We start from the raw sequence: 13,918 nt of genomic DNA, 5'->3' as shown, positions 1-13,918 counted from the left end.
CCTGCCTTCCAGCCAGGCTATTTTCCGCTCTTCAGGAGAAGGGGGCTCCGCGGCTGCTCCCAGGGCTTTTGGCAGCGGGTAGGAAACCTTACCCACCCACTCCCTACGCATTCCCCACATCCTAAAGCCCGGACGGCATTTGAGCGAGCCCGTACAAAAGGAGCCCACAAGTGCCTGGAAGGAGAGGGGCTGCGTCCCACGTCTCCAGAAACTGGGCAGGAACAGTGGGAGGGGTGGGGTGGGGGGGAACCTGGAAAGAAGCGAGCTGCTGCGAAAGAAGCCCGGGAGGCAGGGAAGTTCCCGCGGAGAGCGCAGGGCAGGGAGCTGCCGCACCGCCTCGGACGGTCCCCGGTCCCCGGCCCTCGGCGGACAAAGGCACCGCTGGCTCCCCTCACTTACCACCAGGAGTTGGCGTCGGCCACCGGCGAGGTGCAGCTGCAGAGGAGCGCGGCGGCGAGGGCCAGCCTCGGCCCGGTCATGGTGGGCTGCGGGGGCAGCCCCCGCCGAGCCGGCCGCCGGGACGGGGCGCCCTGCGGAGAAGTGCCGAGGAGAAGCCCTTGGAGCGGGGCCTGCGTGCGGCGGGGGCGCGGCGAGCACAGCCCGGCTGCCGCCCCCTCCCACCCCGCAGGACCCTCCCCGGCCGCCGCCTCCCGGGGGCTCCGGCGGCGGCCCTGCCTCCCGCCCGCCCCCGGCCCCGGGGCAGGGGCCGCGCTGCCGGGGCTCCGCCGGCACCGACGGAGCCTCCGCGTCCCGCCCGGGGTGAGCTCGGGGCTCTTCTCGCCCCGACGGGCGTCCAGAGGGGCTCCCGGGCCGCCCCCGCCGGTGCCGGGTACCCCGCGGCCGCAGGTGTGCGGGAGCCGGCGGGGCACATCAAAGCGCCGCGCTGGCCCCGCTGCCTTTGTAATGCAGAGGCGGCTCGGAAATGAGCTGTGCCCCCTCCCCAGAACGGCCTCCCGAGGGGCCTCACGCCACGGCCCCGGCCCCGCGCCCCGGGTGGGGGGTCTGCGAGGCTCGGCCGGGCCGCCAGCGACGAGCGCAGGTAGGGCTGGCACCGCAGTCTAATGGCTTTATGGGCAGGGAAGGTGGACAGGAGAAAAGCTTCAAAGGCTCCTCTTGTCCAAACAACCTCTCCCTTCCCCACTCGACCCACCGGGAACCTCAAAGGCGGGGGCAAGCCGGCAGTTCCCCAGCCCTGTCTCCCCCAGACACCGGCAGAAGGCAAACGAAGGCATCCCACACTGTGCCGATACTTGTAACAGATGCTCCTCACACCCTGCCTCCCTCATACCGCAGAGAAACAGCCACCTTATCACGCCATCCTCACCACTGCTGCTGCCTCCATCTCTATGTGGCTTCCCACTGTCCCGTCCTACCCTGCTCTGCATGGTCTCCACCACTATGCCATGGAAAGACGCCCCCCCTCCTGTCCCACACAGCGTCCACACTGAGCCTGGTGTCCCCCCAACTCTGCCCTGCAGCAATGGCTCCTCAAAGGCAGGCTGAGCTTGCTGGTCTGCCCCAGGCTATGGCCACGGTGTTCGTGCTCCAGGATGTGCAAGTGCCCAGCCTTTCAGCCTGCCTCACGAGCAGCACCCGAGACATGAATCACCAGACTCGGCAGCTCAGACCGCTGAAGTATATTTTTTATCGAATTCCTCGCACCCGCCACGGTGGACTTGCTGTGTTTGTTTGCAGCACGCTTCGCTTCCTCCCCCATCCAGATGTGCTGTACCTGCAGCTGGTGGCCCATCTCACCTGGCAGGCAGATGTGGGGCTGCAAGTGCCAAAATTAGCCTCAGGACAAAAAAGCCTTGTGTGACCCAGAACCTCGGTGGGAGGGGAGTTTTACTGCCTGGGCACAGCAGGATCCACGTCTGAAGAAAACAGGGTGACTTTATTCACATCTTCTATATCCTCCCTTCTCCTCCTCCCACAGCCCCGAGCATGACGGAGGGATGCCGAGGTGTGTGTGTGTGTAGCCACGCATACATGTTTTGGGTCTGTTTCTATAGGGAATAGACAGAATGGAAAGTTTATCTCCATGAGTCTGGGGAGGAAGGAAGTTGTGTATGGATGAATGGCTTTTCCATGACAAACAATGAGTCTGCACAGACATGGTGTGATGTCACCTAAAGAATTTCCAAGCCAGCCTCAGATACAGAAAACCTTTTCGCTGGCAGAGATGAGAGCCTCCCACCTTTCCATCTCACCACAGCCAGAAGGAAGAACTAGGGCAGGGGGAAAAAAATAAAAGCCCGCGCTGTCTTACACACACACACACACACACACACAAGGCATGTGCCATGTAAATAGATGACATGATGGGAGTAGTGCATCTCCAAGCTTTGCCCTCACCAAGTCTCCTTGCGGATTCTGAGAAAGGAGTAAACCATGGCGAGCCGCCCGGGTGCCTCTCCCAGCCAGGAATGTGAGACGGCACCAGCCGATGAGGCAGTTCCACAAATACAGGTGATGTCAATGTCCGTGTTCGTGTGAGCTTCTCCAAGCGCACGTGTGCCATCACAGCACTCCATGGGACAACACGGAGACACCACCACGCAGCGCTGCACTGGTGGTCCAGCACCAGCACCGTGGCGTGCTGGAAACAAAAACCTTTCCAGCCTGGGAGCTGCTCACGTGAAACTTGGGTCAGAAACACACGGCACTAATTAAATATCTCATTTTAAGTATTAATATGCACAGGCAGCCGATGATTAACAACAGCAAAGTGTTGTGAACACTGCTAGTAGCAACCTGACTGCCAACAAGCACAAGCAAGGCAATGATCTTATTTTGAAACATGAGCATAAGTATTGCCGTATGGGATAAGATCACTTATCCAGCCAACCTAATATCCTGTCAAAGGCAGCAACTAAAGCAGCTGCTTCATCAGGAAAGGTCCGAAACTCTGAATTCTACCTAAAATCTGCTGCTGGTGAAAGTGACTGCCACTGAGCTCAGATGTGAATTATGGAAGCGAGTCCTTTTTAAGGTGCTGGAAATAATTTCTTCACTGTCTGTGTTTATGACTTCAGATAAAGTGATAATAGCAGGTGAGGCATTGCTGGAGGGATTTAGCCTCAGCCAGCAACTTCCAGACCGAAAGCTGCAAAGCACTTGGCTGGTGGTCCGAAGAATATAGTCTATCCCTTTGCCTTGCGCCTGTTTCTACTTGCCACCAAAACCTTGAAAGCGAGTTTTTGATATTGTAAATAAAAAGCTTGGGTTATTTTTTAAGCCCAACTGCAGGGCTGGTTCAAACAGCTTTGCGAGGTTGTTTGCCAAAGCAGGGCTGGGTGGGAAAAGGCAGTGAAATTTTGTGAGGATGAGAGGTGGGGTGGAGCAGGGCTGCTGGTGGGCTGGGATGAACAGAGTCAGTGCAGTATTAGGTAGGAGAGCCCAACCTCACCACAGGCACACCACCCTTCTTGGCCATCATTCCTGTCCACCCTTCACCACCCAAGTGACTCCCACCCCAAACCCCTCCCCTGAGCAGCCCACTCACACCAACTCAGACCACTTCTGCTACACTAGGGGATGAAGGAGCAGTAGAAAGAACTCAGAAACCAGAGGTTGCTCTTGCTTCTTGTGGAAAAAGGCCCCCTCCCCACCCCTTCCAGTGGGCATGGATCACTCAAATAGCAGAACTTAACACTGGCTTGAGCACTGCCTGTCTGATGCTTGCACACAGACTGCCGAGGATCACCTGGGCCAAGTAGGAAGCTGTTGCCTGAAAACGAGACTAAGGTCTAATGCTCCCTTCTCAGAGGGCAGCACAGCAGCAGCAAGCCTGCATCTTCGTACAGCCTTGGCATTCTGCTGCATTCAACAGTCTGCTGCCCTAGGCAACTGTCTACTGTGTTGGCTGGCTGCCTAAAATTAGTACCTGTGTTTGCCTTTGTTCACTTTTCAGGGGTGACAACTGTGCACGAAGCATAAATTTACACATCCAGTTTCCAAAGTCACGGCAAAGCAGTTGGAGAGCTATCACTGCTTTCCCAGTACCGTCCCTGCCGTGTTTGGAGGGAAGCTGCAAGACTCCAGGAAAGGGAGGTCATGTCCATGAGATCATTTGCAAAGATTTGGCAGACCGTGAAAAAAGTTGAACCCTGGCTGGAAGACAGCCCTGGTAAATGAGAAAAGGAGAGTTACTCATGTAAATTCCTTGTCCTACCCTTATTGTTTTCCAAAAATTTGGGATGTCCCCAAGTGTGACATAGATCCTTATCGAGTGCTATAAGAAGCGTTGAAAGGAAACCTGTCTTCCACATAACTCAAATGATCCTCACTTCTGCAAGTTTTCTGGTTTCTGCCAGGGGGAGAACTGGACATACATTCTTCCTGTAATGACCAAGAGTGTCTTTCAAGTTCCTATTTATTCTTGCAACTTGACTGTAGTGCAATGCTTGTTTTTAATGCCTTGCAATGTCCAGTGCATCCAGAAATATTTACTGCTCTGTCTGATGTAAGTCACTTACTCAAGATGTGAAAAATATTCACTGAAGTAGAGTCTCCTCTGCTTAAGGAGCCAGTAGAGATGCATTGCCCAGTGTCATGGTTTAACCCCAGCCAGCAGCTAAGCACCACACAGCCTCTCGTTCGCTCTCCCCCGGCGAGATGGGGGAGACAATCAGAAGAGTAAAAGAGAAAACCCATGGGTTCAGATAAAGACAGTTTAATAGGTAAAGCAAAAGCAATCAAAAGGACATGAGCAAAGCGAAACAAGGAATTCATACACCACTTCCATGGGCAGGCAGCTGTTCAGTCATCTCCAGGAAAGCAGCAGTCTTGGGTTACTTGAGATGTCAGATACCACAACCCAAATGTCCCCTCTTCTTCCTGTAGCCTGTATTGCTGAGCACAACATCATAGGGTCTGGGGTATCCCTTGGGTCATTTGGGATCAGCTGTCCTGGCTTTGTCCCCTCCCAAGTCCTTGTGCACCCCCAAGCCCACTCGCTGGTGGGGTGGGGTGAGAGGTGGAGAAGGCCTTGGCTCTGTGCGAGCCCTGCTCAGCAATAACCAAAACATCCCTGAGTTATCAACACTGTTTTCAGCACAAATCCAAAACACAGCCCCATACCAGCTACTATGACGAAAATGAACTCTACTCCAGCCAAAACCAGCACACCCGGGAAGGAGGGTTTCCATGTGCTGCTCAAAAGGGAATCCCTGCCCTTTGGTTCTGTGCCATGGACCTGCTGTTGACAGCACCAAGAGATGTATCATAACATCCTGCTATACATCTGCTTCTGGCAGCCTAGCTTGGTTTTAACCACAGTTCTTACTAAGATTTCAGGAATCTCATTAAAGTCACATACTTGCCCATTCAGCTGAACCAGTTTTAGAGGGAGTGTAGATTAAAAAAAAAAAAAAAAAAAAAGGAAGAAAAAAGAAATCACTTAAAGCTAAATTGCAGTCTTCACACAGAAACCTAAATCATCTTTTATCTCACCACTCCCTGACTTGTCTGGTTCTGTGCTGCTCCCCTGCTGCCAACCTGTCCCTCTCTCAGCACTGTACCACCACATTGCTGTACTGGTGTCAACCTTCCCAGATCTAAATGTGTTAATTTATTTGTATTGCAATTATTACTTAACCTGCACCTGGAGCCACCTCTGCAGGTCCAGACCCAGCTGGGGTGTTACAGAAGGCGTAACAAAACCTTCTCAAAGTATCCCAGCACATCAGTCCTTCATGTCTGCCCCTTTTGTCTTAACACTGCCTTGCCTCACTGAATTGTTACTCACTCTCCGTCTCCGTTGGAAGGGCAGTTTATTCCTGCTCACATCCTGCTTGTTTCTTTTGGTACTTACAGACTCGGTTTTATCTCCTGATGTGCTCATGCACTACCTTTTTCTGCATCTCATCACCTGTCACCCCTGCTGACAGATCCAGATTTCCTTTCACCACTACCTTGCCCTTTCGTTTTTCCATGACTCTGCTGGCCAATGACATCCAGCCTCACTGTCACCAGGGCATGTAGTGCAGCAAATGCCAAGATATACCTGCCAGTCTCAGCAGACCCAGTGACAGCTGTCCCTGAAGTGCCTCACCAAGGAGAGCAAGAATGGAGGACGGTTGCAAGTAAAGCAGAAGTATTAGACAACAAAAGAGACCAAATACTAAATATTTTCACTTAAAACACAGTATTTTCATTTAAAACCAGAGTAGATATAAAGAATAATGATTCTATGAATAAAACAGCTTCTCATAAATGAAAGATACAGAATATATGTAAAGCCTTGTAAACATTGCCATTTTCACCACAATATTTCACAACAGACAATGAGCTCACCTGGGGCAAGACTATCTCATCCCCTACAAGGAAAGAAGCAAACTCCAAAGATAAAACAGAATATGATCTCCTCCCTCTCAAGGGGATTCAGTGGTAGTTGTACTCTTACTGCAGATTAAATCCTAGTGTTGAGCCAACCTGGTCCACTGAGACCAGCACAAGATATCCCAAAGAAAAGTGTAAGAGACCCAGCAGCAACCAATGGAGCACCTGCAGAAGCTGCATGTGCTGAAACAAAATTGATTTTGATTTTTTGAAATTAAGCAACACAGACCCATCCCTGCAGGTATACAGTTGTCTGGAAACTCTCCATATTTATGATATTCCCATGGACAGATCCAAGCCATCCGGTTCCCTTTTCCATGAGAACTCTATTTGCATGTTGGCAACCTCAGGTGAGAGCCAGAGCCCTGAACCAGGACAAGTCTAGCCCAAATTTTGCACTTCTTGTTCCCACGACTACTAGAATATCAGGATTTCTGGGGCTGCAGCAAATCATCCATGATCCCAAACTGAAACCTTTTTACCTCCTTTATTTATATGGGAAAGTCCCACAAGAAATTAGACCAGCTTCACTATGTGCAATCATAATCTAACAAATCACTAGATACCTATACTAGAAAAAAGTATCAAGCGTTATCCTCTTCTGACCGTTCAGTGGCTTATTTAAGTTGCCCACCATGTCACAGCTTACTTGCCAAGCAGATACTCCATCTCCTTCAACTGCACTAACAATTTCATCTTCAGAAACTGTTCCCCAGGACCCCTCAAAGGAGCCGTGGGGGGGCAGGTTGAAACACAAGCCCAGGAAGGATTAGGAAGCTCACAGTGCTGCTCCCCCACCCCGACATCACAGGTTTCTAAGAATGAAAGACCCTTAAGGCCATCTAGCTAACACCTTCCCAAAAGGTTAAGTTTACACAGAGGATTAACCATCCTAGAGGGGAATAAGACATGAGAAAAGTGAAAAGAAGATCGTACATCCCTCCTTTATTTGTTTTCCAGAGGCCAACCCTGGGAGCTGGTTTGTTACCTGCTGTAGCTGAGCGCTGCACGGATCCCCCTAGCAGTGACAGGAGGGCAGCCCTTGTCCTACTGGAGAGCTGATGCTGGCTGCAGGATTTGCATGAGAACTCTGGACCCAGATTGTGGTGGTTACAAGCACGTACGCCAGCCCTCCTTGAAGGTTAGGAAGGATAAGAGCACAAAGTTCTCTGACAGCGTGAACAAGGAGGTAGCAAAAGGCAAAGTCAAAGCAACTCCTCTGCAGAGATTTAATAATAGGCCAGGGGATGGAAACAGCTGGATGACTTTAAGTGTTCTCTTCTTCACTCTGATCTCGCAAACCACGGAGCACCCTTCATCCTCCCTAAAGGGGTGTCCAGCTCCCCTAGTCCCACTGGAGTCATTCCAAACTGAGAAGATTTATGTCTCTGCATCTCACAGGCCTCATTTTTGCTCTGAATATATATTCCCTCTAGTTTGTTCCACGCTCTGTAATAATTACATCAACTGGCAAAGAGAGTCAAATATTTAAAATACAGTTAAGCTGCTGCTGCAGTGGTTCTTAACTCTCCAGGAGTGAATGACCAGGGGAAGCAGGGAGATGTGTGGTTACTGCTCTGTCTTGGACATTCAGCTCCTCAGCGTAGGCCACAGGGACTGGCGTCAGACTGAACTGGATCAATAGCCTCCTGTCAGTTAAATCATTGCCAGCAGAGCTTGACACACACATTTCCAAAGGAAATACTAAGCCATTGGAAGGAATCCAAATTTATTATAATTTCTCTCCTTCCTGACAGACTCTTCAAAGATGTTCTTATAAAGTCCAGTCTAATGAAAATAATATTAATGGCCAGCTCTTCCTCCACTCTAGAATTGCAAAGCAAGCACATACACCCATGCCTTAGACCCCACAACACTAACAGCCACTATTTTTCCCTTACAGAACAAGAAAGAGAGGTGCAGGATGGGCTGAGTAATAGGCTCAAAACAGTCATTCTGTGGTGCAGATTTACCTCCATTCAGCAAAGGATTAAACCAGGTACCTGAAAGCAAGTATACACCTACTCATTTTTGCTGAGTGGGCAAAATTTAAATCTACTTGCTTTTTCAATTCTTTCAACCATCAAATACTTCTGCCATCAGTTAAATGTTGTTCCTGCTCAAATACAGTGGATTCAAGTACAAAACATTTTGGAAATAATGCCCCAGTATATCAATACTATCATCTTCATAGTTATCACAAAAAGTTTTCAAACTAAAGAAAAAACGTTTTTCAAGCCTTCTCACTATGTTTTAATATTAAAAAAAATATATATAAAAGGTTGAACTACTGTAAATAAAACCCTATGTCAGAAGATTACACTGATTTAACCAATTTCAGCACTTATCTTCTATACTGTCACACTTCAGTGAAGGAATTTCCCGGTAATTCTGGATGCAACAGATTTAAGCTAAATGTGCTCAAACTGTCTGGGGAATAGATTGCATATACATTTGTACCAAAAAGAAGATAATTTTATATCTCAACTTTATTCTAGCACCAATCACACATGTGCAATTTTAACTGCAGAAAATAAAGGTATCCTATTTTAGACCTTGATTGTAAAATGCCATTATAACATTATTACCTACTTAAATAACGAGCTTCCAGACACAAATTTTCAGCAAAATGTTCATCCATGCAAAATGATCTGGAAGAGTGCTATCAGTATATCAGTATTGTGTAGGTTAGTTACCCTTTCAGCCAAAAGCAAAGTTTCTGAAATTAAGATCTGCACACATTTAACTGGACTGTTCAGTTAAATCACTGCATTTTTTTTCTTTTTAAGTCGATAAGGTCTAATATCAGGAAGAAGGGGTTGTGCCTCTTTTCAGTGACACATCATATGATCCCATATGTAAGCTCAGGGAGCATCTTGAAAGTCTTGGTTTATCTGGGGTCCCTACTCCGTCTGGCATCTCACCATGCAAAAAGCTGTGACTTTCTCTAATTTTCAGTCAAAATTTACTCATGGTCAGCTCATGCCCATTTGTTCACGTGCCAGTTTGTCCCTTAAAGCTCAGGATGCCAAAGTTGAAGTTGGAATCCGACAAAATTCTGTTCTGCTGGCAGCATTACCAGGGTAATAAAGACTGTTCTCTCCCTCACTGGGGGCTCAGCCCTGTGCCTCAGGACACTGCTCTTTCAAGGTGCAGCCCATTGATGATACAAGTAGTTAAAAAGATTACATAAGGAGTTAAAAAGATTCAAGTTTAAAAGTACAAAAAGAAAACACCAGGATTTACTTCTTTTTAACCGGCTGGACTGTGAATCAGAAGCACGGTGGAGTGGGGCTGTGCCATGGCAGGACCACATTCTCCTGAGTTAAATTCTCCTGAGTTACAGAGATGCATTGACACTTCCAGAAAAGTAGTATTCCTGGGGGTATTTTTTGGTTGTGGATCCATTCCCTGACCAGTTTCACAGCTCACTACTGAGGGCACAACAGCCCAGAGGGTGAACATCAGCCTCTTGAACAGGAACCACACAAAGCTGTGATGCTGCCAAAGTCCCTGTGTTATCTGGGCACGGCCTGAAGTGCAAGAATGCAGTAGTAAAAAGGAAAAAAAAATACATCTAAGTCTTAAAAAAATTACTAACAAAGCATTAGTTTGAAAGATGTCTCTGTGTAAAATGAGCTGGTTTGTAACAGATGAGGTTTCCGGTATTTGTGCTAGCATTTGCTGCTTTGTAAATCCTTCCCTGAGCAGAAAGGAAAAAAACCCAAAACCTAGAAAAGTAACTGAAACTGCTAGTGCAATTTACTCAAATTTATTCATTTTCACTGACTTTGAATTTGCCTCAGTTTTCAAAGCATATTATATGGGTATTTTAACTGCCAAAGTTATCCAAAAGCTTTCCAAAAAAAGCTACGCTTTTTCCCTGCTTCTCTCCTCAACACGAACTCTAATGTGACATTTTTGCTGGTGGTACAGACACTAGAATAGCATCCATCTTCTCCTCCCACAGCTCTGCTTGCCCAGCAGGGCTAACGAAAATCAAAACTTGCTTTACATCAACACAGCCAGTGCAAGCTGTCACCAGCCCTGCTTTCCACCCATGGTGAGGCTTTCTGAGCACATCCTGCACTCCACCGGTGGGGACTTCAGCCTCCAAAGAGCTCAGCCCACACCAGGGCTTCAAAACAAGGAATCAGATTTCAGAGGTGCCTGTGGAAAACCGTGTTTTTCCTTTCCTGCCTTTGACATGAAAAATGTTGTAACCACCAGGAACATTAACTCCAAGGGGTTAAATTATCTGGAAAATGTAAGGTGCTTATCTAACACCTCATCTACTCAGAAAGTAATGTACAAGCCCAGGAATGATTGACACCAGAGAATTTGGCCCTAAGATGCTCTGAGAGCCCAGATGGTAGTACCCACATTTTGCAGCCCTTTAAATATGGATTTAAAAGTCATCGTTCCCACAGCAGGTGCAGCTGGGCTGGATAAGGCTACCCGGTTTGGATCATGATGATCCTGCAAACTTCAGGAAGGCACTTGGATATGCTGACTTCTAATGCTAACCAGTTTTTCAATCCAGTTTGTTATCAAGAGCTGAGGGACGGCAGGACTTGCTTCTTTTGACGCAATGTGGGCTGATGTCATCTTTGAATGATCATACACCTACAGCGTCAGATGGCGTGAGACTGTCACCAGGTCTCAGAATCACACCTGAAGAGGGAAACAAGTATCTACTGAGTGATTCTCATTCCTGGTGAAAATTCAGGTATGTGTATGATCACGTGCTAATTTATCAGAGGGAAGGGCGTTTTCCTTGGAAGCAAGCAGTGCTTTAGCCTCTCCTGTGGCCAAATTGTGCCCCGGGCACAGGGTGGACATCAGGCCAGGTGCCCTGCAGGGCCAGCCTGCCTCCCCTCCCTGCTCACACCTTTATGCTAATGGCACTCTTTGGCCCTATAACGCGTGGCACTTAAATTGCTCTGCGTTGGCATTTCCAGTGAGGAGCACGTACGGGGCCGACAGTTTGGCACGAACAGTCCTCACTGCAGTGACTTCGTCTGGAGCTCTGCTGATCTAGGCAAGGTGGGGATCTGACCCTGTGTCTGGTGACTGCAGCAAGGGCTCAGGTCGGGACCTTGTCTTCCCAGCACCACTGCTGATTTGCTAACCCATCTCGTTTTGGTCATAACTGACTGAGACTCTGAAATTCAGTTCCTTCATCTGCTGGGGGAGCTGAATTTATTTCAGGACCAGTGTTGTGATTTTGCCTGTGGACACTATAGGATGTTACAGGCTCTATTATGCATTTAAAGATCCTTCAGTGAAAACATGTAAATACAGTTATTATTAAGTCCATGTTCACACTAAACCTCAGGCAGAACTTACCAAACTCAAGAGAACAGTCTATAGGAGATGGCTTTCTTTCAAAGAAAGAAGTATGTTTGCACTTCCCTTGAAGCTAAAGGGAAAACACATACCCAGGGGGAGAAATCCAGAGGGTTAAGTTCTTCCAACTGCCACTCAAAGAGAGAAAATTAAAATGATCTATTTTATGCTACAATCCAAAAGAGTATTTACAGTACCAGAGATTCTTTCCCCATTACCTTGAACATATTTATTCTCTCTGGCAATATGCTATTGAGTAAGTTGACTAGACAGGACTAGGGGATTTCTGTAGGTGGAACAGCTGTACATCTGGAATGCAATCTTTGCTTTTTTGGACAAATACAAAGTTCTTGCAATGAAAAATGTGTTTGTCCTGCAAAAAAAAAAAAAAACCCGGTGTATTTGCAGAGAATACTCTTCACGCAGGAGGGAAGCATGTGCTCCACAGCACAGAGGGGCTATGTGCTTGCTTGCAGGTGTGGACCTCAGAGGGCTGGTGTCTGAGGGTATGTGCAGTGGGCAAGGTGTAGGAGGAAAGAGGGAATTGCCTGAGTCTCCATACTGCAGGGAAAGCAAGAAATCCTATTAAGGATTTATGCTGTTCCAGCAAAATAACTTCCTCACTTGAAGCAGAAGCCAGCTTTTTCATTGTCTTTGCTTCACTCGTGCTGACAGCGTGCAGTTCCTCGGTCAAGCCCAGCACCAGCTTTGCACCGAGAGATTCCTCATCAGGCAATGGGCTACCAAGGCTCCTATTCCTGCTCTCAGGCACAATTTCAGTTGCTTCTGAGATGGATTTCCAAGACTTTGAGTGAACAGCCCTCATGTTCCTGAACGCTCAGGGAGTGAAAGCAGTTATTTACTACATGAATGGGTTTGAAAATCCAGTGACGTGCACATTCAAAAAATATGTTCTAGAGAAGGCATGTATGGGAGACGTCTGAGGAGACATTTGTGCGTGGTGTGTAATAATTATAATATGTTTTCATTTACATAGTGTCTCCTCCACGCACAAGGGAATGTCACAAAATGTAACTGAAACCACATATCCTTACAAATAAAGGGAGAGAGAGTGTTTCATACAAAGGTTAAACAAAAAAATCTGTTTAATGTCACTTTGGGGATTATAGGAACCAGAGCAAAACAAACATCCAGAACAAACTTTGAGGGGTTGCTTCAGGAAAAGCACATGTGTGAGCGTGTGCCATCACATCTGCATATTCAATATGTCTTGCTGGGACAGCCCAGGGAAAATAGGAAGCTGGAAATTTTCAGTGTGGGAATTAGATGGAAGAATGTGAACCATTCTAAACAAAACATTGCGAAGTTGCCAGCTGACTTGCTAAAATGCCAGTGCTCTCTAGGATCCCTTGAAACAGAGCTGAGGACTGGCCTTGCCGTTCAGGGAGTGGGTAGGGAGCCAGGAGATCTGGGCTGTATTCCTGGCCCGGCAACAAACCCAGCATGTGACGCTGGAAAGTCATTCAGCTCTCAGCTTCCAAAAACTGATTTCATGCCTATACTTCTGGGCACCTAGCGTGAGACAGCATGAGCCCAAACATCCAGGATTTCAAACAAAGTTAAGCTGCAGGTACTAACTTCCCATCCATGAAAAACACACTTTTTGGGACTCAGTTTCATCACGGATGCAACAGGGCTAAAACCTGCAAAGCAACCCAAAATGCTGTGAAGCTCCAGGTGTTACACAGTTACGTGATGGACACCTCGTTTTGCCAAAGCAGAGGTGCTACAGATATGCAAAGGGGTATTATTTAGTTACATGTTGCTTCCCACGTCCTGGTAATCATTGCCATTCTATAAATATTTTCAGAGGTTTCAATACCTCTGAAGACTTTTGTTTATGTTTCCTGCTTCAGGGCATCAAGGAATAATCTTCTTACGAAAGGATTCACTGTTCCAAAAGGAACCTAAAGAATACAGATCAGGACTGCTGGCAAAAAGTGTGGAACAAGAACACTGACAAGAGTAGGAAAATACTAGATCTCAAGGGTGAAATAGTGGAAAGAAAGAGACTTTTCCACATCATTTAGTCAGCATATATGCTGGGGAAAAGAAAAAAAAGCAGGAGTAAAAACAATATTTCTAGCTTACTTTTTTTTTTTCTGTGCACACACATTTTTTAAAAAATTTGGAACCATCTGAATTTAAAAAAGTTGTGTTCTCATTGTACATGACAGGGTCTGGTCACAGAGGAGATTAATTTACA

General features: G+C 47.5%; 1 protein-coding gene across 2 annotated transcripts in view; it reads right to left on the bottom strand.

The window, feature by feature from the left end:
• Positions 1–13,918, bottom strand: part of WNT5B (Wnt family member 5B) — a 72,862-nt gene that overhangs the window by 14,876 nt on the left and 44,068 nt on the right. The window contains exon 1 of one of the 2 annotated variants that reach the window (XM_050325577.1): positions 400–527. The exons of the other annotated variant lie outside the window; for it this stretch is intronic. Within the exon in view, the coding sequence (XP_050181534.1) occupies positions 400–479 (80 nt within the window). The 5' untranslated portion in view covers positions 480–527. Of the gene's footprint in view, positions 1–399; positions 528–13,918 lie in introns of those variants that run through there. 2 annotated transcript variants of the gene reach the window in all.

The sequence above is a fragment of the Myiozetetes cayanensis genome, unplaced genomic scaffold, assembly GCF_022539395.1.
Source record: "Myiozetetes cayanensis isolate MyiCay16 unplaced genomic scaffold, myiCay2020 scf3, whole genome shotgun sequence".
Classification (NCBI taxonomy): Eukaryota; Metazoa; Chordata; class Aves; order Passeriformes; family Tyrannidae; genus Myiozetetes; species Myiozetetes cayanensis.
Note: the sequence above shows the minus strand (reverse complement) of the source record. Positions and strands in the feature narration are given on the sequence as shown.